Genomic DNA, 21,259 nt, shown 5'->3' with positions numbered 1-21,259 from the left:
GGTGGCTGCAGCTATGGATAAGAGGCCATTCTGTCAATTTGGAGTCCGGAATGCTTAGTTCATTGTCCTCAGTTTTTTCCGCCTTGCTCGTGTATTCAGTGATGACCATCAGAGGCTCATCCTCAAATCCAAAGCCATTATGGAGAATAAACAGTAATTTCAATAATCTTAATACTATTAAAATAAGACTCTTCATTTTCTTAATGGTGACACAAACATGGCCGTTGTAATGTAACCTTCCCTGCATGATGTAGTTAAATGAAGATGTATAACCAATTTATATTTAATCTTTTGACAACATTCATTTAGCATTGCCAAATAACAGAAGTTGAGAAACATTTAGTTTCAGAATCCTGACACTGTAAAAATAATTATCAACCTGCATGTCGTTTTAATGGTCCTGGAAGAACATTCCTCATTATATTGTCACAGAGATTAAGCTATTTTAAGGCCAGTTTATTGTGATTTCATCATTTGCAAGCTAAAAGACTTTCTTACAACACAATGTTAGTTTAAGGTCTAGTTACCAGATTTCTTCACATAGTGTTTACTATTTTTATTCATTGACATTAGCGAGAATGTAATCAAATGTAGTCTTCACCGTCGAAAAACTCTAAAGTCTAATTGATTAGATAAAAATATCTATGAGATATGGTGAACTAGAAAGTGATGTAAGTAGCCTGACAATATATAACTAAAATTTAATGGGAATTAAGGGGCAGAGGGCTTATATTTGATGAAAAAATCAATGAAGACTTCCTGGAGGAGGTGATACATCTGGACCACAAAAGATGTGGCTAGGGGAATTAGGGCATGGAGAAATAGGGAGAAATGATGCATTTTTAGATGTTGTTAGCAGGGATAAAGGGGAAGGAAGAAAAGTGAATACTTATTGTGTATTTATTGAGAGACAGCCCCAAGTTAGACCCTTAACAATCTTTTCTCTCCCTTAAAATAAGGTGTTAAAGTATAAATTACAACAGGTTAAAATTATGACTCTCAAGAAATATAAAATGAACAGATGTAAAAGATTTTAGTTAATCATTTAATGAATGAGGGACATAGATATTATGGCCAATTCAGAGAGCAATTGAGAAATTAGGGATCTATCTTTCTATTTGTCAACAAAGAAATGTCCAACAGATCATAAATTTTTGCTGTTATCTGTTTTGCTGGAAAAAAAATCATTGGCATATTGATTGAACAAAAATCTACAAATTCATAAGTAAATTTACCCTTTATCATATTAAACAAAAAGTACGTTCCCTTAGACCTGTGGTGTTCAAATACCAGTAACCACTGGCCACAACTGGCTATTTAAATATAAATCAAATAAATGTAAATAACATTAAAAAAATAGTTCCTCAGTTGCATGAGTCACACTTCATGTGCTCAGTAGCCACCTGTGGCCAGTGGCTGCCACACTGGACAGCACGGAGAGAACATCCCAACATTGCAGAAAGTTCTGTTGTCCCACTCTGCTTTAGAATATCTTTGAATGGTTTCTGCCCCCATGATGTTTTGTTCCCCATGAAAAGGCTGACTGCCCACCTTTTTTTGCTCTATTTATAAATTTCAGTAATTATTCTGACAGTTTTGCTTGAATGGGGAGAGTAGTCGTCGAAGGTAAGGATAGAAAAGTAAGTTTCATGCAGACAGTGGAGGTGCTGAGTTTATTAAGCAAAGGAGTTTGGACCCTATTTAAGAGGCAATGAGAGCCATTTAAGGAGAATGATATATATGATCAAAGATTTGCTTCAGGAAAATTAATCTGAAAGCAATTTGGAGAATTGATGGATTCTGGAGAGCCTAAGGCAGAGTGACCTGTTAGGACATTACTTTAGTCCAGAGAAAAAGAGGCGGAGGAAAAGAGAGGGACATTCACAAGAGTAATAGGCTAAATGTCTGTGCAGATTAGACACCTGATTAATTGCTATTGTCTGATCTACATGGTGTACCATAGTGCAACGGGTGACACTGCATATTTACCTGTATTTCAAAAAACAGACAAAATAAACTGTTTCCTAATATTAGTACCTATTTTGGGAAATGTTGGTCTCAGAGAATCATATAAGAAATCTTGAAAAGTTGTTTTAACAATAATGAGTTAATCCAGTGCTGCTTTAAAAAGATTTTATCTGTTTTATGATTGCTGGTGAAATTTCCTTTATCATAGTAGGATGAAAATACTAAAACCAGTTTACTACATACTTTTCTTAGATATGTCCAGTATATAGGATTGATTTAGCAAATAGAGATGTCCAGATAATTTGTGGCTGTCAGTGTGCAGATGCGACTTAGGGACTGAGGGCTTTTATTTAGCAGGAAGGAGTGGTGTTATTGATGTTCAGAGTTGTTAAGAACCCAGTGGAGGAACACATGCAAATGTGGTCTGGTTCCCCCCCAGGGAACATGTTAGGGAAAATAATCGAGCCCAGAAACTAAAGATTTGATGGAAATATTAAGATTTCAGCAAATCATTTTTGCTCACTTAAGATGTGTCATTTCTGCTATGACCTACTCACTAGGCTAGGTATTATTGATTTCCTAGTTGTTTGCCAAGCTCTGAGATTTAGCAATGGAAAAGGTAGGCTCCTTACCCTTAGAAAACTGTGGTTCTGCAAGGAGACACACGTATGCTATAGTTTCCATTGCAAACCAAATAACCAATTCAAGCCAAGGAACCAGGTGCTGAGGAGCTGTAAAGGAAGTCCATTTGCTCTGCCTGTTGTGGGGTGGAAACTAGGAGGCAGAGCGTCTCAATGATGAGGTCACATTTGATATGTGATTCAGACCTTCATGGTAAGTGGGACTTCCTGGCAAAAGGCTTTGGTCCGAGCGGGACCCAGGTGTGGAGGGCTGACAATGCATGGCGTGGAGCTAGTAAACGTTCTGATTTCTTTACTGCTTGGGGTGCAAGAGTGGACAGTAGGAAGTAAATTTGGAAATATTGGCTGGGGAAAAATCACGAGAGCCCATGATAAAGAATTTCAACAGTGAAAGGCAATTTTTGTGATTAAGTGCCTGAATAAACAGTACATCCTCTACGAGTGACATTTTTAATAATGGTAAATAATTTAAAATACTTCCAAAGAAAAAGAATAGATTGCTATTTTGTAGTAAGATTCCAAGTGTAAATGTGTCTGTAAAAAATATATAACTGATATTTTAATTAAAAACAAAATCCTTGCCCATCACGCCTTTGGGCTCTAACCCAGTGACCCTGGATGTGATGTGGTCGTCAGCCTCCAGTGGGAAAGCACTGTTGTAGGTAAACAAAACCTAGGATTGTTTTTAGAAGATAATTATTTTAGCAATTTGGAAGTTTTCTTGCTTAGGAGGCGAGGGGAATAAAGGGAGGGAGAGCTCTTGGGAGGGTTCTGGGGACTGGAGAGGCATGGGCCAGGATAGGCCATGGACAGAGATGAGAGAATGAACTTGGATCGGATGGGGCTGCCAAGGGAGCCAGACCACGGTTCTGTGGTTCTAGGCTCAGCTGTCTTCGGGGAGTCATGCCTCTGGGATCAGACACCTAGGATAGTTCCAGATAATGCAGCTGAAGCACAGTGTAAACAGAGCAGAAGTCTCAGAACTCTGGGTTTTGAGTTTTCCCCACCTCTGAACTCTCTTCCCTTAATTTATGTGCCTGTTTGTTTCATCTGTACCCTTTTGAAGTTCTTCCTGAGGTTTCTCCTGGGACCTTGATTTCCATGGAATGTACAAGAGTACTTCAGAAAGTTCATGGAAAGATTCCTATCACCTCTTAATTCTATTTTTCCACCAACTTTTTGACGTACCCTTGTGTGTATGCCATGCGAAGCAAGCTCCAATTAGAGACAATGGGAGATGTTCCTGGGGTCACTGCCTAACAACATGGAGCGAGCACCTTTTTATTGGAGGCACCTGTCTCCCCTATGACCTCCTAGGGTCCCAAGGGTTCCACAAAGTATGTGTAGATGCACCTGGATGGAATACAGACTCCTGGGAATGTGAAGCTAAATCTCTTCTCAAGTTGGACATCAGAGAACTTTCAATATAAAACACTCATAATAAAAATGTATATTCTTATCCTGACTCTTTGGGTTTACTTTGCACCATTCTAAGAATGGTAATATCCTTCCCTGTTGTGTATGCGTTTGTTAAATACCCTTTAAAATGTATATGAGTCCATGTCAGTATTATTCCTGGATGTTAAAACTGGTAATGTAAGCCTTGCCTTGACTGTTTTGTGATTTTCTCATATATTGCTACAGTGTCAAGCACATGTGAGATTTGCATTAGTATTTGTTGTTAATGTTATTGATGAGTAGGATCTCAATAGGTTTCTAATATTCTTCCGTTTCTTTAGGACCACCACCCCACCTCCAGACCACTATTCTCCCCTTTCCCCAACCAATCTGATTCTTTGGGCAGACGAGATTTAAATAAGTTTAAAAAGCTAGATATTGCCTGAGAAATTATAAATGTATATCTTCATTTTTTCCTATTGATTGCTAATATGTAAGTCTTTTTCTATTTTAAATTTCTCCAAATTTAGTTTTCCTTTTATAGAGGTGGTGAAGCATGCATGCTGACCTGTGACCCTGTAGCATTCTTAAGAGCCAGATATTTTTTTCTTTTCTAGGCATCCGCCAGAAGAAGGAACAGATTTTACTGTAACCTGCAGTGCAGGCCAAGTACTTTTAAAATATTGAGTTAAAGTGAACTTGCTTAATCTCACCGGTTTCTCAATTATTTGGTCAACGGGATTAGTATCTACCTTGGATGACGCTGTTCCTGGTTGAAGGGAGGAGTGAGGAATAGAGATAAAACCACTGGGGACGTGAACCCTGCCTATAAGGAGCTTAGAATATGGGATAGAGCGCTGAGTTAAACATATGCAGCCCCTACAGAAGCTGGGGCGCTCTGCGTACTGTACACATCCAGCTGGAAGGGACCTTAGAGCAGCGAGCATTTAGACTAGGAGAGAGGTGGCCCCTGAGCTAGCCCTGACGCATGACCGGGACTGAGATGGGTTCTGGGAGGGCTTTGGAGCTGGAAGTCTTGAAGTAGAAAGACTTTCGAGGCCCTAGAGGACCTGTGAAGAGCGTTTCAGCCGGAGCAATTCTAATACGTGCTTTAGAAACATGCGTAATTCCCAATATGATAGCCTTGATTATTAGGAGAGAAGAAAATGATTTTATCTTTTTCCCCCAGCGTGATGACATCACCACACAGTTCTAACTAACCACTGTGTCACTAAAGAAAAAAAAAACTTATATTTTAAGAAGTAGTAGAGATTTTATGAATCTCAGTTACCACCAAAGTCTTTATGAAGTCAGTACTGGAAAAGATCAGGTTTATGAACATTATATATTTTGTCTTATTGTTTGCTGCAGGTAAAATAAGATCCTTAAAGCATCAGAATTTATAAAAGACTTATTTAATGGTAGTAGTGAAGATAGGAAACATTATGCTTAAATGAAATATTGATATAAAGCTAATTATTTTGGCCGTTTTAGAGGAATGAGACAAGGGGTGTGGACTGTAGAGGCCTCGCGCTTTGCTTGCTGTGTTCTCTAATCAGCACCTTTCTTCTGCGTGTTCATTCATCTAACAGGTTTCTCTAACACTTACAACATTGAAAATAAGGAGATTTTAAAATTATTTTTTAAATAGCAAGAAAAGTACCATTTCTGTAAAAATAAATAAGAAATCTATTGATTCTTAGGTCGAGCCACGGATTACCATTTCTTGGCATAACATCCAATTTGCAGAATATGTGCTAACCCTTAAAAACAAGATATAATTGTCCTCACTGGTAATTGCTGTACCTGCACATTCTTGCTGAATGCCAGTGCCATAAAACATTAATGGAAATTTCCATGAAACCTTTAGCGCTGATTGAACGAGAGACATGGGGGTGGTTAGGCAGGAGCTGGAGCACTTTTAGTGATTGCTGGCGATGGTCCATAATTGCCAACCTGTGTTAACGTGCCACTTTTTAACAGCCATGGAATCAATCCCCTAGTATTTAGTAAAAACCACCACCTGAGTCAAAGTAATTATCATGTGGTCAAGGCAAAAAAGCATGTGCTTTGTAATCAGAATGACTTACCTTCCAATCTCTGATTGCCCTTGTTGCTATCCTGGGGACACCACGCAATCCCTGAGCTTCTGTTTCCTCCATTACAAAATGGTGACAATCTCTTTCAAAGAAGAATAGGCACTAAGTTAGCAAGTCTGCTATTAAAATGAAAAATCGAAATCAATTTTGAACCCCCATTTTACAACTACACAACAAAAGACAGTTTTTATTTTAGCAATGCTTAATTTTTTAAAGTGCATTAGTCAGCTTAAAAAATCTTATCTACTACACTAGACTCATGTAATTGTGTAGTGTTTCCATTCCTAACTTTTCTACAATCTACCTGTATCTCTTGCATTGCAATAGAAAAGTGATTCATGGAAAGAAATGTGATTCTTGTAAACTTTAAATCAATAAGGTCTTCCCATTATAGTGTATGTCCCATAATATTATTAAATATTTAACTATAAAGGATTTGGTAGGGTACGAAACAATTTTTAAAATAATTATTTAAGAATTATACCTCAGCTATTTCTAAAAATTTAAGAGTAGGCTTAAGATGGAAATACTGTGTAAAAAAATCAACATTTATAAAAGCAGGGAAGTGGCCACCTGAGGAAACAGCAGGAGTAAATGCTTATAGGCATAAGAGGACATGGGAGTAATTTGGGTTCTAATTTTTTTTTGTGGAAAATATGAACAGTTAAGATATATTGAATATTCCCTATGTATCAGACACTCTGCTAAGTGCCTCGCCTGTATTATTATTTTTTTACATCCTCATAACAGTCTAACTTAGGTACTGTTGTCACCTCTATTTCGCACATGAGAAAACAGGCACAGAGGGTCAACTGCTTTGCGGAAGGTCGCAAGACAAGGCTGGGGCTTGATGAAAACGTTCCTGCTACAGAGAGGGGCAGCTGCTTTAGGTCAATTGAGATGGACGCATCGTAGGCTATAGAGATTTCATTTTGAGGAAATCGTACCCATTATCTGTACTGTCAGTAATTTCTCCCACCTAAATTTGAATTATGGACGTTTGCTCAATTTTCTGGGAAGCTGTGAGTTTTCTGGCACTCCCCTTAACTATACCCTGTCCTCCCTTGCCTATTTCTTGGAAAAATAAGCAACTAAATTTGCTTTGTTTGGCATTGAACCTTATTATTTATTTAAACCTAATCCTTAAATTATGCTTCACTCCATAGTTTTGTCTTTGCTTGGGAGGTTTTGTTATTACTTTCAAAATGAATAATGTAAAAATAAATTGGCAACAACAACCAAAAAAAAAAGCAAAAAACAGGCATTAGATTTAATCAGCAGTTTTGCCTCACTAGATGAAATTATAGTGCAGACATTAATTAAAAATTTTAGCACAAAAAGTGAGAATTAAGTTATAACTTTTAAGGGTGGAGCCTCCTTAGAGATTGCTAAGCATGTTTTAGAAGTACATGCACTGGATGGACGGTTATATAATTGGAAGTTGTTTGAAATATACCATCACCTTGGTTACTCCGCGGGAGTTAAGACTAGGGCTTGTTAAGAGCATGGAATACAGCAGTTGGAATCAGTCGGGCGTGATAACCTATTGAACAAAGATTGGAGTAAAAAGTGTTTATATAATAACTATCCTCCTTTAGAATATTTCTACTTTTTTGTAAATTTTCAGAATTTGACTTTTTCCCCTTACGATTTAATTATATCGAGTTCTATATAAATACTTTAAGTTCTTTATTTCTTTTTAATATTATCCTTCATATTAGTCATTTGTGTGATATTAAGTTAGTATTAATGTTATTAATTTCAAATGTGATATTCCAGCATTTTGAAGGATGTGTAAAGTTAGTCCAGTGAGGTTTGCTCGTAGAAAGATATTCTAAATATTTGGTAATCACGGGTGCTTTCTAGTTTATATTACTTTTTTGCCCTCACACTACCTACCATACCTGCTACAATTCTTACATTTAAAATACGAGAGAAATTATTGACCTAGTAATACTTATTCAGTGTTTACTAAGTTTGAGGAACTCCACTAGCTGTTTGGAACATATAAAATAGAGTGAAATGTTAGGACAAATACAAGGGTGCTTCAAAAAGTTCGTGGAAAACAGAATTAAAGATAATGTGAATCTTTCCATGAGCATTTTGGAGACCCCTTATATATAATGAAAATGAGGCTGAGTGTGCCAGTGGGGCCTGGGCCAGCAGCGTGCACAGAAAGTACCGTGACCTTCAGAAGGGGAGGCAAGAAGTTGTCCACTTAGAAAGAGTGCTACACAATACACAGGAAGATAGTCACCTTGCAGGGCCTTGAGGGGGGTGGGATGTTAGATGGCCAAGTAAATCACTTCGCTAAATGACCTTCCCAGAGACTGCTAACCATGGCTCCCCAGAAGGAGGTTTCTAGTGAGATAAACGAAGGCTCTGTTTGACCTGCCTGGTTTAGCAATTTTCCCCTAGTAATTTGCCTTAGATTCAAATGGACATGCAGGAGAGGTGATTCAGGGAGAGAAGAACAAGTGGATTTCATACGGAATGGATTTTGCGTGGAACCTCTTTAGACTAATTTTATATGCATTGTTCAGACTAGAATGAATGAGTACTTTCAGGTCAATATAAGGAAAAATGGGGTCTCTCTCCATAATGTGTAAAGATGAGCTTGCTGGACTTCAAAGATAGGACTGATTTTGTTCATTTGGTATTTATTTGTTGTGCACCTGACTCATGAGATGTATATTCTAGCAAATGTGGTCAAGCACGGGCAGAAGGACCACCACCCAGAAATGCAATAGCAAGAATTCTTGCAAATAATGGGGAAGAAGATTTCTGTGCCCAGCAGATATCTTGGCCCAGATCCCTGTCACAGGTTCAGAAACTGTGGCTATGGGTCTACTCCATAGTAGATGCTAGGGGTCGACCAGGACAGAGGTTACTACCTAAGTGACTAGGGGTAGGGGTAAGTGGAGATAATGGCAGGTCGTAGTTGATAAATAAAGCTAATGGTGTAGACAGCAACGACATCCTTGACATTTAAGAAACAAGGACAAGGCTGTGGTCAGAAGAAGGCAAGAGGGGAGGAGCCGGAACTCCTAAGTGCCAGCCGAGGCAATGTGGGAGGATTTGGACGAAGGCTGTGAAGAGTGTTTCATGCCAGGGACTCTGTGGTGTTGGGACAAATCAACTGTTCAAAGGTGACAAGACTAATCTGGGTACTTTCCTACTTTCAAATGGTATGTTTTGGGAGAGATTGTATCTTTATGAGAAAATCAAGGGAAGAATTCTTAGAAGAAGTGCTATTCCAACTGGACCTTGAGCATTTATGGGTCAGATTTCAAAGGTGGTGTTGGAAGTGGAGATGGGACGATCACAGTTCAGGCACATGTCAAGAGTGATCCACTTGGTGTAGGAAACAGGGGCACAGAATAGGAGAAAATTCTAGTTCTGCCTCCAGCACTACAAAGTACCACCTCCCATCCATCTTTGTCCTACCTCCATCACCTCAAATGCAAATTTTCCTCTTTCCCCTTTTCTCCAGCCAACATTATTTTTATGTTAGCACAGTTAAAAACAAGCTATTGTACTTCTCAGTGTGACACAAGAGTCTGCTGAGCATTGTTTGTCCACATTCCTGGTGAGGGAATAATAGAGGGGTCCAGACACACCAGTATTATTTATTCTTTTCTTCTGTGCTGCCCAATTCAGTGGCTGCTACCTGCATGTGGCTGTTTATATTTGTCACTTGAAATTAATAAAAGAAAAAGATAATTCCTAGCCAACTTTCAAATTCTCAATGGCTACATGTAGTTAATGGCAACATGTAATGTGTTTACATATATGATAATGCAGATGGAGAACATTTTCACCATTATGGAGAGTTCTCTTGGGCAGCATTGTTCTATTCGCTATTTTAATATACTCATGTGATAAATATAATTTTAAATCAATTGTGTTCCTGCTGTTTTGCTCTTTTATAATATATTTATACTGAACATTATTTTATCTAGGTATAAAATATGTTAAATCTCACTCTCTGTCCCATCCTCATCCCCATCCCCACCGAAAACAAATTACCCAAGTGATTAAACTCATGACTCCCTGTGTGAGAACCAGTGATGGAAACTGCTGAGGTCATTGAAAAGTTTTCATCACAATCAGAATTACTTTTCCTAAGTATCTATCTTATTAAAATGATGTCTTCAGGCGTTAAGCCCATTATCTAAAATACGTAAAAGGAAAATGATAAGTGTGGAGATTATGCTGGTGGTGTCTCAAAAAGCCAAAGCAAATAATATATATTATTTTAAAATACGGGCTTTATTCAATATGTTGTGAATATTGTTAATGCAATTCTTTGGAGCAAGAAAAGGAAATAAGGGAAAAGAGGAGACTTGACTAAGGGTTATTTTAATGAGGCAAAATGGGAGAGAATACCTAAAGAGGATAGATAGAATTATGATGCTAAGTGGTGGTAGACACCCGATGGACCCTTCCAGTGCACACAGTGGCTCACACTTTAAAAGGGCCCTGAACTCATTGTGATTTTAACTTCTCTGCAGAAAAAAAAAAAAAAAAGAAAAAAGAAAAAGAAAGAAAAAAAAAAGAACTTCTGAATGAAATTAATATAATTTACTTGTAAAATTACATTAGTTGACTCCTTGCACATGATAAAATAATTATGTAAGTTTGTCAATGGCTTGGGGTAGAGGGAAGAACGTAGTTGTCAGCAGGCTGTCCAGGAGCATTTGATAAAGCTGGCTTCATAAACTTTAGCAGTTTAGCTTCCTGTGGGCCAAGCCCTACACAGTTGGCTAAGTCCTTCCTTTAATTTGCTTTTCTATTTTTTTTTTTTTTTCTCCCTGAAAAATAGTTTCACAAGACACACCATAAAAGAAAGCTTCTGTGGTCGGATCAAGTTTGGGATGTGCTGCAGTCCACGCTTTCTTTCTTAGAGAGTCCACCAACCTCTGTGAAGTGCTGCAGTCTGGGGATTTGATTAACTTAGCTTCACTTATCATCACCTAAAATAGTTTGACCAAATAACCCCTGATATTTTGACTTGACACTTTTTAATAGTTTGCAAACGACTGTAATGTTTTGTAAAGTATACAAAGTATACTTGATTAGTCTATGGATAGAACTACTTAAATAGCCTAATCACTTAAAAAGCTGCAAGGCTTTATGTGAGAACAGGTCCTTATTTTTGGAATGTTGAAAGACTGAGGGGTGAAGTGGCATGATGATTGAGACAATAAAAATGCTTCTGTAAAAAGAGTATATATGTGTAGTATATGTGCATATATCTGTATGTACACACACATATGCAAACACAGGTAGGGTTCAGTGGAGCAAAATGTTCACAGTTGATGAATCACAGGGAAAGATATGATTTGTACAATTTTTGAAATATTTTTCTAGGTTTGAAAACTGATTGCCAGAAAGAGGGAAATCTTATAAACACAAACATAAGCAGCTTTGATTATTTTGGGCAATGATGGAGCTGCCATACGGAAGAGTTGATTAGGAGAGAAAAAGGATTTTAAGATCCAAAAAGAAGTGAAAGGGGGAGATTTGTGTTATTAACTAGGGACAGCTCCATACCTAGAGGAAGGTTTTCAGGTCATAGAATTGCCTTGCCATTCCTTTAGAGTTATGTGACTCCATATTCAAGAGCTCATACCTTAGGCCCTTCAGCGAGGCCAATGAGATCACTGCCTGGAAGAGTGTCAGGCTGTTTTTTCTTAATCCTGTCCAGTGTACTCCAGGCCGCAGCATGATGTGGGGAAGCTTGCCCACTTTAAATGAGGTTATGTAGCCAAATAGGTAGGGAAGCCATTCTGAAAAGGCGCTCTCAAGATTTATCCGAAGACCTAGCTGCTTGACCGAGTGGAACCAACAGCTTGAAATGTGCAGCAGCCAGGACTGGCCTGACCTTGATCTTCCTTAGACCAGCTATTAATCCCCAACTTGCAGCTGGCTAAGGGAAGCAATATGTAATAGATTGCATGTCATCTTCTGTGCTTCTAGGGCACAGACATTGGCATGCAGTATTTTCTGAATAACTTCTCAAGGATTTTTGTGAAGGTTGTAGCATTCAGAGGTGGAAGGGTTTCCCAGTCTCCAAATTCTGCCTTGATATATCATTAGCTGAAACAATATTGCAGACGTGGCTATTGCCCTCAGGGAGAAATAAGAGTCATTTAATTTCTTGCAGTTTCTGAGATGCTGCTTTTAATATTGTAAAACTGTTGCTAATATGCTCTTTCAACAATGCTAATGTCTTTGCAACCCTGACTCTCCTTTGCGAAGCTTTTGCTTTTCCTATTTTTTTTCCTTCCTCCTTTTTTATTGTTTAACCTTTACAGGAGGTTATATAAATTGTGAAATTGGATTTGTTCACTTTGCTGATAAAGGTTTTAACAGTAAAGGTTCCTACCTCCTTCACTAAGCTCATCTTAGTTCACATTTAAAATTGTGACAGTTCTTGTGATCATTTGATATTGTTAGTTATTATGCTACAGATATTTCTATAACATTAATACATGGTTCTGTGTTACACTTATGGTATACATAAAACCTTAAGAATGTATTTTATGTAATTATTATATTGGCTAATAACCATGTGGTGATATTCATAGACATGAATGTCTTGCACATCAAGGCACTAAAGCTACAAAGAAGTGTCAGAAAATAGTTTAACATCAATACAAACATATATTTATATTTTATCTCCTCATTCACACTAGAAGCTAAATACTAATCTCTGGAGAGTAACAATTATAAAATATATTGCAAAAAATGATAAAATTATAAAATGATATCTTTATTGTTTCACATTTTACAAAGTATTGTCACCTATAATATTAGGAAAGATGGCTAAACAAATGACAATCCAGTATGTCTACAGAGGCTCTTTCTGTAAATTAGTGAAACAGATGTAACTACATAGAGCTTTAGAATCTCTTCTTGTCGTCTCATAATTTTTTGTACTAGTTGTTTTTAATAAACCATATGAATTTGAGAAGCTCAAGATGTTCATTCATAACGATAAAAAATACTCCCTATTTATCATTTCTGGATGTTTCCAATGTAAAAATAAAATTTTAAATAAACTTTTATGCCATGACCTTTTGCATGATACAGCAACAGTAAGAGAAGAATTAAAAGAAAACTATTTAATAATTTTAGAATCTTCGAAATTTAGAAAGGTGGTTATTTTACTGGTAAGTGCTGAATGAAGTTAGTTCCTTGCAGACATGGAAGTGTGAGACCACTCACAAAGATTCCCCAAATTTATAGGGTAACAATATCCCTGTATGGGGACATTTGAGAGAAACGATCTGAGATGTTGAATTACTTAATTGGTTTTTGTTCACCTCTTTTGAAAATGTGTTGTTTAAATGACATTTGTCTAGTTTGATAGAGAGAATATTAATGAAATGCAAAGCATCTATTTCTGCACATAGCTGCTGGGTCTGTTAAGCTGCTCAGAGCTCAGGGCTCTTGTCTTATTTTATGTGTGACTGCTCGTTGGAAAGTCTTCACTGGAAACCCAGAAAACTGTGACCATATTATTCGTATCATGAGAAATGGGCTGGCTTATCTCTATAGATAAGACTTTAAGAAGAAAAATCTAGCGTCTTCAAAACTGTGTATAGAAGCATGAAATAGAATTCAAGAGCAGTGGTCTCTAAATTTCCAACAGTCTCTAAATTTTCCGTCCTCTTAAAACTTCAACAGCGAAGAGTGCATTTAATTTTACTGTGTTGCAAATACACTTGGCCAGCTCTCTTGGCAGAAGGTTGCTTACTCTGCTGAGTAAGTCACAGGGCTGTTGGCAAGAAAAAGAAAAGATTTTCACTCTTTTGAACACAGAACTAGATTTTCTAAATTAAATTTTTGTATCCTCATTGGAATATTTATTCCACTGATGTTTCAAAATGTTCCTGAGGAGTTAGTTTTAAAATTTGCCTCTAACAAGCTTTTAAAGAGAGTTTCTTGTCTCAATTTGGATTCAGCATTGATTGGCTACTTCCTCTGCTTTTTTCCCCCAGCAGATAGACCAGTCTACAACAGCTTTTATGTTTATTGCAAAGGCCCCTGTCAAAGAGTGCAGCCAGGAAAACTCAGGGTACGGTGCGGCACCTGCAAGCAAGCAACACTCACCTTGGCCCAGGTAAGGAAATGCAGTGTCTGCATGAGACTGCTGAGAAAGGTCAATGTGGACAAGTATTAACAGAGTTGCCTTTGGGTGTTGCTAATAATATATCACCCATCCTTGAAAAGAAAAGACATTCTTCCATGTGTCTGTAGTGGTTAATGGTACCTGAAGTTTCATTTAAAAATGCACCCTTGTCTTCTGGATTTTTTCTATGCTGTAAAAGTTTAGGTAGCACAAGGCCATTTCCCCATTTCTTTAACCCAGGCCTATTGAAAAGAAATATAGAGACTGCTTTTATAATAAAAATAGGTTGTGCTTTGTTAGGGTGTTTTTATTTTTATTTTTATTTTTATTTAATTTAATTTTATTTTATCATTATACAATGTGGTTTATCATTGTGGCCTGTTACTGAAACCTCCCTCCCACCTCCCTCTCCCCGCTTCCTCCCATCATCCTCATATCTGTTCTCTTGTCCTAACAACTTCAAGGAATTATGATTTTTGTGTTTTCTTCCCATCCACCCCCCATTTGTTTGTGTATTTATTTATTTATTTTTAGCTCCCACAAACAAGCGAGAACATGTGATATTTCTCTTTCTGTGCCTGACTTGTTTCACTTAATATAATTTTCTCTAAGTCCATCCATGTTGTTGTGAATGGTAGTATTTCATTCTTTTGTATAGCAGAGTAATATTCCATTGTGTAGATAGACCACATTTTCCATATCCACTCATCTGATGCTGGACATTTGGGCCGGTTCCAACTCTTGGCTATTGTAAATAGTGCTGCAATGAACTTCGGAGTACAGGTATAGAGGTGTTTTTTTAGAAGGAGCCATGAAAGAGCCTCCTAAGCTACTGGAAATGCTTTCTATCTTCTTCTGTGTGATGGTAGATGGTTACATACATAAGTCAAAATTCACTGGACTATTCATTTAAGATTGGTGCACTTAAGGTTGCTAAATGTAAGTTTTACTTCAATAAAAAAAAATGACAAGTAGAGTTCTGGAGCAGACTAAGTCCTGCCCTGGCTTGTTGCTTGTGTTTGTGCAGCCATGAGCTAAGAGTGGTTTTCACATTTTTAAGTGGTTGGGAAAAATCAAAACATGAATGATACTGTGTGGCATGTGAACATTATGTGAAGAGCCCATAATGTTGCATGAATGGCATTTGTGTTTGAACTTCCATATGCTGATTCTGTAGATCTACAACCTCTAGAAAAGTGTCCATCTCAGTGTCCATAAAAAAGGTTTCATTGGAAGCCAGCCCTGCTAGTTCTGTCCATGTTGTCTGTGATTGCTTTGATGCTGTGAGGGCAGAGTCCAGTGACTGCGACACAGACTGGATGGCCTGCAAAGCCTGGGGTATTTATTCTCTGGCCCATTAGAGAAAAGCTTTGCTGACCCCTGATAGAAGACATAGAGACAATTACTGCATGGCTTCAGCATGAGGGCCGTGTAGGATGTGTCTAGATGTGATGTAGACATGGCAGTGGGGAAGGGCATGGAGGGTGTCCGGTCAGTCCAATGGTGAGCACACTGACAGGAAGGCCTGAAAGGACAAAGTGCTAGGGGCAGTCAGGCACTCCAGTATAACTGAAGACCCCAGGTACCATAGAGGCACCCCAGCGATGGCCGGAGCTTGCAGACTCTACTCTGCAGGCAACGAGGAGCCAACACAATATCGTACATACAAGGGGGGAGTATAAATTATGGTTTGAAATTATTTGTGCTGTAACAGTTTGTCATTAGGGTTGAAGCCAGAGACAGATCGAAGGCAAAGAGGCTAACTAAGAAATATTTCACACAGTTCATAGGTGAGGTGCTGAGGGCCTGGGTCAAGGTGGTGGCCCTGCAGAATGGGAATAACAGGGCATTGGGAAAAAACTTGAATGCTACACCCAGTAAAGGAGAAATCATGGACCCATTGCCTCAAGCCTGAGAAAAATGAAAGAACTGCTTAAAAATGTGATTTAATATTTCACTACGATAGAACGCTTCAGCTATTTGGGAAATCCACTTACGAAGCCTAATCAGTGAATGACGCCCAGGTGGGTCCTGCCCGAGTGGAGTAGACTCCATCTGGGGTGTCATTGGGCAGTGCTTCTGCCTACACACACGCTGTCCTAGAGTTCCACAGGCATTTTTCTCCCATCTGTCTTCTGGCTGTTTCCAATGCAATACACAGCCTCTTCTATCCTACCTGTACTCAAGTCCTGATTGCTTCAGATGATGGATATAACCTGTTTGTACCAACTTCCTGGTATTCTTAATAAAAACAGCAATAACACATTTTTATTGAACTCCAAGCTAAATTCTTTTCATACATTATCCATTTAATTATTTTATAACAACACTCCGAATTAAGTACTATTAATAACCCTATTGTGGATTTGAGAAAAATGAAGCTTAAAGAGATTAAGACATTTTTCCCCCAAAATAAGAGCCTGTGAGTGTGGACTAGGGGTTTGAACCTGGACTGTCTAATCTAAAGTTTTAAGGTCTACAGTTTTTTACCTTTTTACCACACAGATATATTTACATTGAGGGTCACATACTCAAATATCCACAGTGGTAAAAAATTAGGTCAGATGTAGGCAGTCAGGGGTGGTGAGGACCGCAGTGGAAGTGAGGGGCTGAGGCCCATGCACAGGAGGCAGCCTGCGCCTGTTGGCAAGTGGTGAGAGGGACTCATCATGGCGGCTGGATCTGTTTTTTTTTTTTTTTTTTTTTTGTTCCCCAATGAAGAGTGCCGGAGTCCAGCTCTGCAGAATTCTTTGGACCTGAATAGGTGGTGTGGAGTCGGTGTAGAAAGAAAGACACGGACCACAAATGTCTAGTGCAAGTGTGGACAAAACCACATGATTTTTTTGCTTTATTTATATATTTTTTTACTTTATCTTTTACATAATGATTTACCTTTTAATCAAAACATTTCTTATTTCATTTCTATTGAAAAGGAAAGGTCAAAACATTCCAAGGCACTCATGCTGTGACAAAAACATCTACTCATGCATCAATAGTTCACCCCAAAGTCTGTGGCTTGTGGCCAGGAAACTATACAATAGCAGCATGCTTGGCTTTAAAACATCGGACTTTTGGCCTCAGTCATAAATCTTAATCTTCTTAGCTTACATTTTAACCTATATTTTAAACTCTTTTTTAATCTTACTTACACTTACTATATTAATTTTAATAACATTGATTGGTTATGTTTGACAATTGTTTATACTCAGTATAAAACATTCTAATTTATCATCAAAATCACAATGTTTATAACATGATTTTTATCATAAAACTTAACTATAAATCTCTATTAAATTTCTATGTTATTGTTACAAGTTTTATGTTACAAACTGCTTTAAACAAAACCTGTTAATATCAAAATTTATTTGTGTTTTTCTTCTATTTAACTTATTTATCTTTATAACAAAACTTTTTATTTCCCTGCCAATAGACTCCAGGAACAGCATAGGGGACAAGGTGAAAAGTTAAATGACCCTTCTCAAGTTTATAAAAGTACACTGTGTCATTCTTATTATTACTATGGAATGATATATTCTTGGTGAGTCAAATGAAGCAGTGGGAGTGGAGAAGGAGCAAAGAAATCTGTAACTGGTGGTGATCAATTAGTGGTAAACACCACTGCACTCGGACCCACTGTCTCCCTAGGAGACGTGGATTTATAAAAATTTAACACAATAACCTCATTCCACACGCACAAAAGTATGATCACAACTAGAGATCCAGTTATTCGAACGTTATGGGTCCATGCACAGTCCACTAATGGAAAGATTAACAACAAAATTAAATGGAGCCAACCATATTAGGAACATGCATCAAAAACACCTTTAGTACTGGCAATGTCATTTAAATAAACCAGTTAATTTTGATGTATTTTAACATGTCCTTGAGAAACTCCAGGGCCCTCGGAATTTCCCAAAGCCATACTAAGCCAAAAGGTTAGGCTGTTTAATTCTGGGAAGCCTTGTCAAGCAACCAAATGTGAACAAACAGGAAATTCTATGGAGCCATTCTGCACACACAGGACCCCCTTGCAGCCTGCAGAACAAGGAGTATCACTCCTCAGGCTCCCATGCTGTTCCCTATAGCAGGATGGCTCTTGACAGAAGAGAAATCATAAATCTGGAATTTCATGTGAAATTTCCCATTTTAAAATATGCCCTGTCAGGGGAAAAAGTAGAAAAACAAAAAGAAAAAGCACTGGCAGCATCTGTGTGAATGCACCAAACCAAAGCAGGGTGTTGTATTGCAGGGATTCAGTGGTGCATCGGTCCTGGGTGCATGGCAGAGTCTGGCATGTGGGAAGTACTAGGTAAAAGTAAGGTGGCACTGAGAGGCACAAGGATGAGCTGAAAAAGATGACTCTGGAGCCAGACAGCCTCGTTAGAGTCCCAACTTCTTACTTCCTACCTCTGTCAACCTGGGGACGTCTGTTCATGGGCAAACTAGTGTCTGTGTCTTAGCTGTCATGAAGATTAGTTCATATATGAAGAATACTTAGGACAGTATTTGGAACATAAATACTTAGGAATGTTGAATGCTTTATTATTGTTGTTCTGTTACTATTATCGTTCATATATGTATATATGCATGTATGTCTGTACTTCAGTGTGAAATCAATCCAGGCCTTGGCTAACTCCTTTCAGAGAAGCAAAAGCCCTGTGCTGCTATTCCATCTCGGAACAATGTTCTGTGATGGAGTCCCGTCACCCTGCTCACCCGGAACACTGCTTCCTGGGAGGGGTGATGCCATGGTCAATCCAGTGCTCTCAGTGCTACCCCGTCTCAGATGCCCACACTCTTGGCCACCAGGAATTTTGTCTGTTCCCGGAACTGATCCACCTTTGATATTTAAATTCCAGGTTGTATTCCCCCTATACTCTTGTCTGATCTGCATATAACTGACCCCTCTCCTAAGTTTTTCTGGAGCTATCTGGCCTTTCCTCTCGTCATTTCTGACCCTGAGAGGCCAAAACTTCAACTACATTATTATTCACTTCCTGTTCCTCATTCTGTAAAATTGTCCATTTACCTGTCTGTAACCCAGGAGTCTGTAAGCCTAATGACATCAGATACCTTGGCTCTCTGGGTCCCTGCTTTACTTTCAGCACCTCACATGGTGCCTTGCTCATAGTAGGGCACAAAGCAAATAATGTTGCATGAATGGCATCTGTGTTTGAACTTCTATATGTTGATTCTGTAGATCCATAACCTTTGAAATCCTATCTGACATTTTATAATCATATTAATCAAAGCAGTTATGAGAGTTTTACTCCAATTTATTTTCTTCTTTACATTTATATTCTTGTATTCATATTTTTCTCTAATTGTCATGACAGATCTGCAAAGTAGATACTATTATCCAATGTTTTTAACAAAGAAATTCCATGAGGTTAAGTAAAGAGCCCAAAGTTACACAGTTAACAAATATTGGAGCCAAGAGCAAAAAATCTTGTCTGTATTTTTCTAAAGCCTTGGCTTTTTCTAGGATGCAAATATATTGCTTACTATACAAATCTGGTAAGCAATATCCCATTATCTACTTTCCTTATATTTAAAATATCACTCCAAAATACCCTTGAAAGAAATATGCTTAAGGATTTAGGGAAAATGGATTCATAATCAAAATGGATTATATTTAATCTATATTTTAGCAGCTAGTAGATGTAGCATAACTGGCACGTAGATGAGAAGATAAGACATTTCAATTTTTTATTAATTACAAAATATACACACTCGATAGTACCTACAAATAACATCTCTGTGGAGCAGCTGACCAGTCACATTGCTGATTGTCTGCAAGTTTAGGCTTGGCAATGATGGGGCAGGTACTGAACTTTGCCGAGAGTAATGATCTCTATGTAAACAATAGGCAAGTCTTAGGTTTTATTTTGCAGTACTTTGTAAAGATGGATAACTTACATAATTCTCTCTGGTCGGGGGGGGTAAGAAACTGTTATCTTAGGTGGCTGACTAGTTATAGTGGAGCAATGTGTGGTTTATCTCAACTTCTACAAGGAGATTTTTATACATGGAGAAAAATTGGAACCTACTTAGCCACCTGGGTTATTTTTGCAAATGTAGTTTTATTTTTTATTGTCTGGAGAAATCAGTCTGCAATAAGCTCCATGCATTTCAAGAGTCTTAATAGTAACCTAATTCTTTTGTTGTTGTTGTTGGGGGTTCATAATTCCAATATTTCCTCGACACTTTTTCAATTTTGCATGTAATAATAATGAGCTGTCTCTCATACATGATGCTTGAGTCTAAATCACATTTCACATTTAACATGATACTCATAATAAATTGGCAAGGAATATGGACAGCCATTTTTTTCCTGATATTAAGCATGAGGCAGCTGATGTCTAACATTTTCCCCTGATCTTGAGGGTAAGTTGAGAGTAGACTCAGGCACCAGGTTTTCTTCTATTTCCAAATCAAAATGTCCTCTTTATTTCACAGTGACCTTGACCAAGGTTTTGACTAGACCAAAATATCCTTTAGAAATTTGAATGCTCACTGGAAAATAGTAAACAATGGCTGATTGGAAAAACATGGCAAGAATTCAGTTTTCAACTGCCTACTCAAAGACTGTGCATTGAGGTCCTGGCAGAAATAAGACAGGGTGGAACACAGAAGGGAGGTTGCTTTGTACCTGCTTTTATGTTTCTGATTGTTCTTGAACACTGAAATGGGTAATTTGAAATAGCCCATGTCACTGTTTCCCTCAAGGATTTCCTGTCACCGATTTATGTAAATAAAAGCACTAAATTGTATCACCTGTTAATTTTGACTGGGCTGGTGGGCTTAGTTAGGACGTGGATGAGGAGCCGTCCATCTGGTTCTTCCTCTCACCGTGCAGGCTTCTTCCCACTGGGTCCTAACAGTGCTTTCCCCTAACTAGGGTGAAGTGCACTGTCCATTCCTGCATTGTCACATCCTAGGTGACTTTTGCCTCCTCCAGAAGACAAGGCTTCTGTGATACGAAGAAATTGACTCACCTCACAGGAAATAGG

General features: G+C 38.1%; 1 protein-coding gene across 6 annotated transcripts in view; it reads left to right on the top strand.

Annotated features, from left to right (window-relative positions):
* Nucleotides 1-21,259, top strand: part of PRKN (parkin RBR E3 ubiquitin protein ligase) — a 1,299,935-nt gene that overhangs the window by 488,735 nt on the left and 789,941 nt on the right. For 4 of the 6 annotated variants that reach the window (XM_063096536.1, XM_063096534.1, XM_063096532.1 and 1 more), the window contains one exon: nucleotides 14,116-14,237. In XM_063096536.1, coding sequence (XP_062952606.1) covers nucleotides 14,116-14,237 — 122 coding nt within the window. The remainder of the gene's footprint in view (nucleotides 1-14,115; nucleotides 14,238-21,259) is intronic. The other 2 variants (XM_063096533.1, XM_063096531.1) reach the window with 1 other exon arrangement.

Source organism: Cynocephalus volans, chromosome 5 (assembly GCF_027409185.1).
Source record: "Cynocephalus volans isolate mCynVol1 chromosome 5, mCynVol1.pri, whole genome shotgun sequence".
NCBI lineage: Eukaryota > Metazoa > Chordata > Mammalia > Dermoptera > Cynocephalidae > Cynocephalus > Cynocephalus volans.
This window is presented reverse-complemented; position numbering and strand designations above follow the sequence as displayed.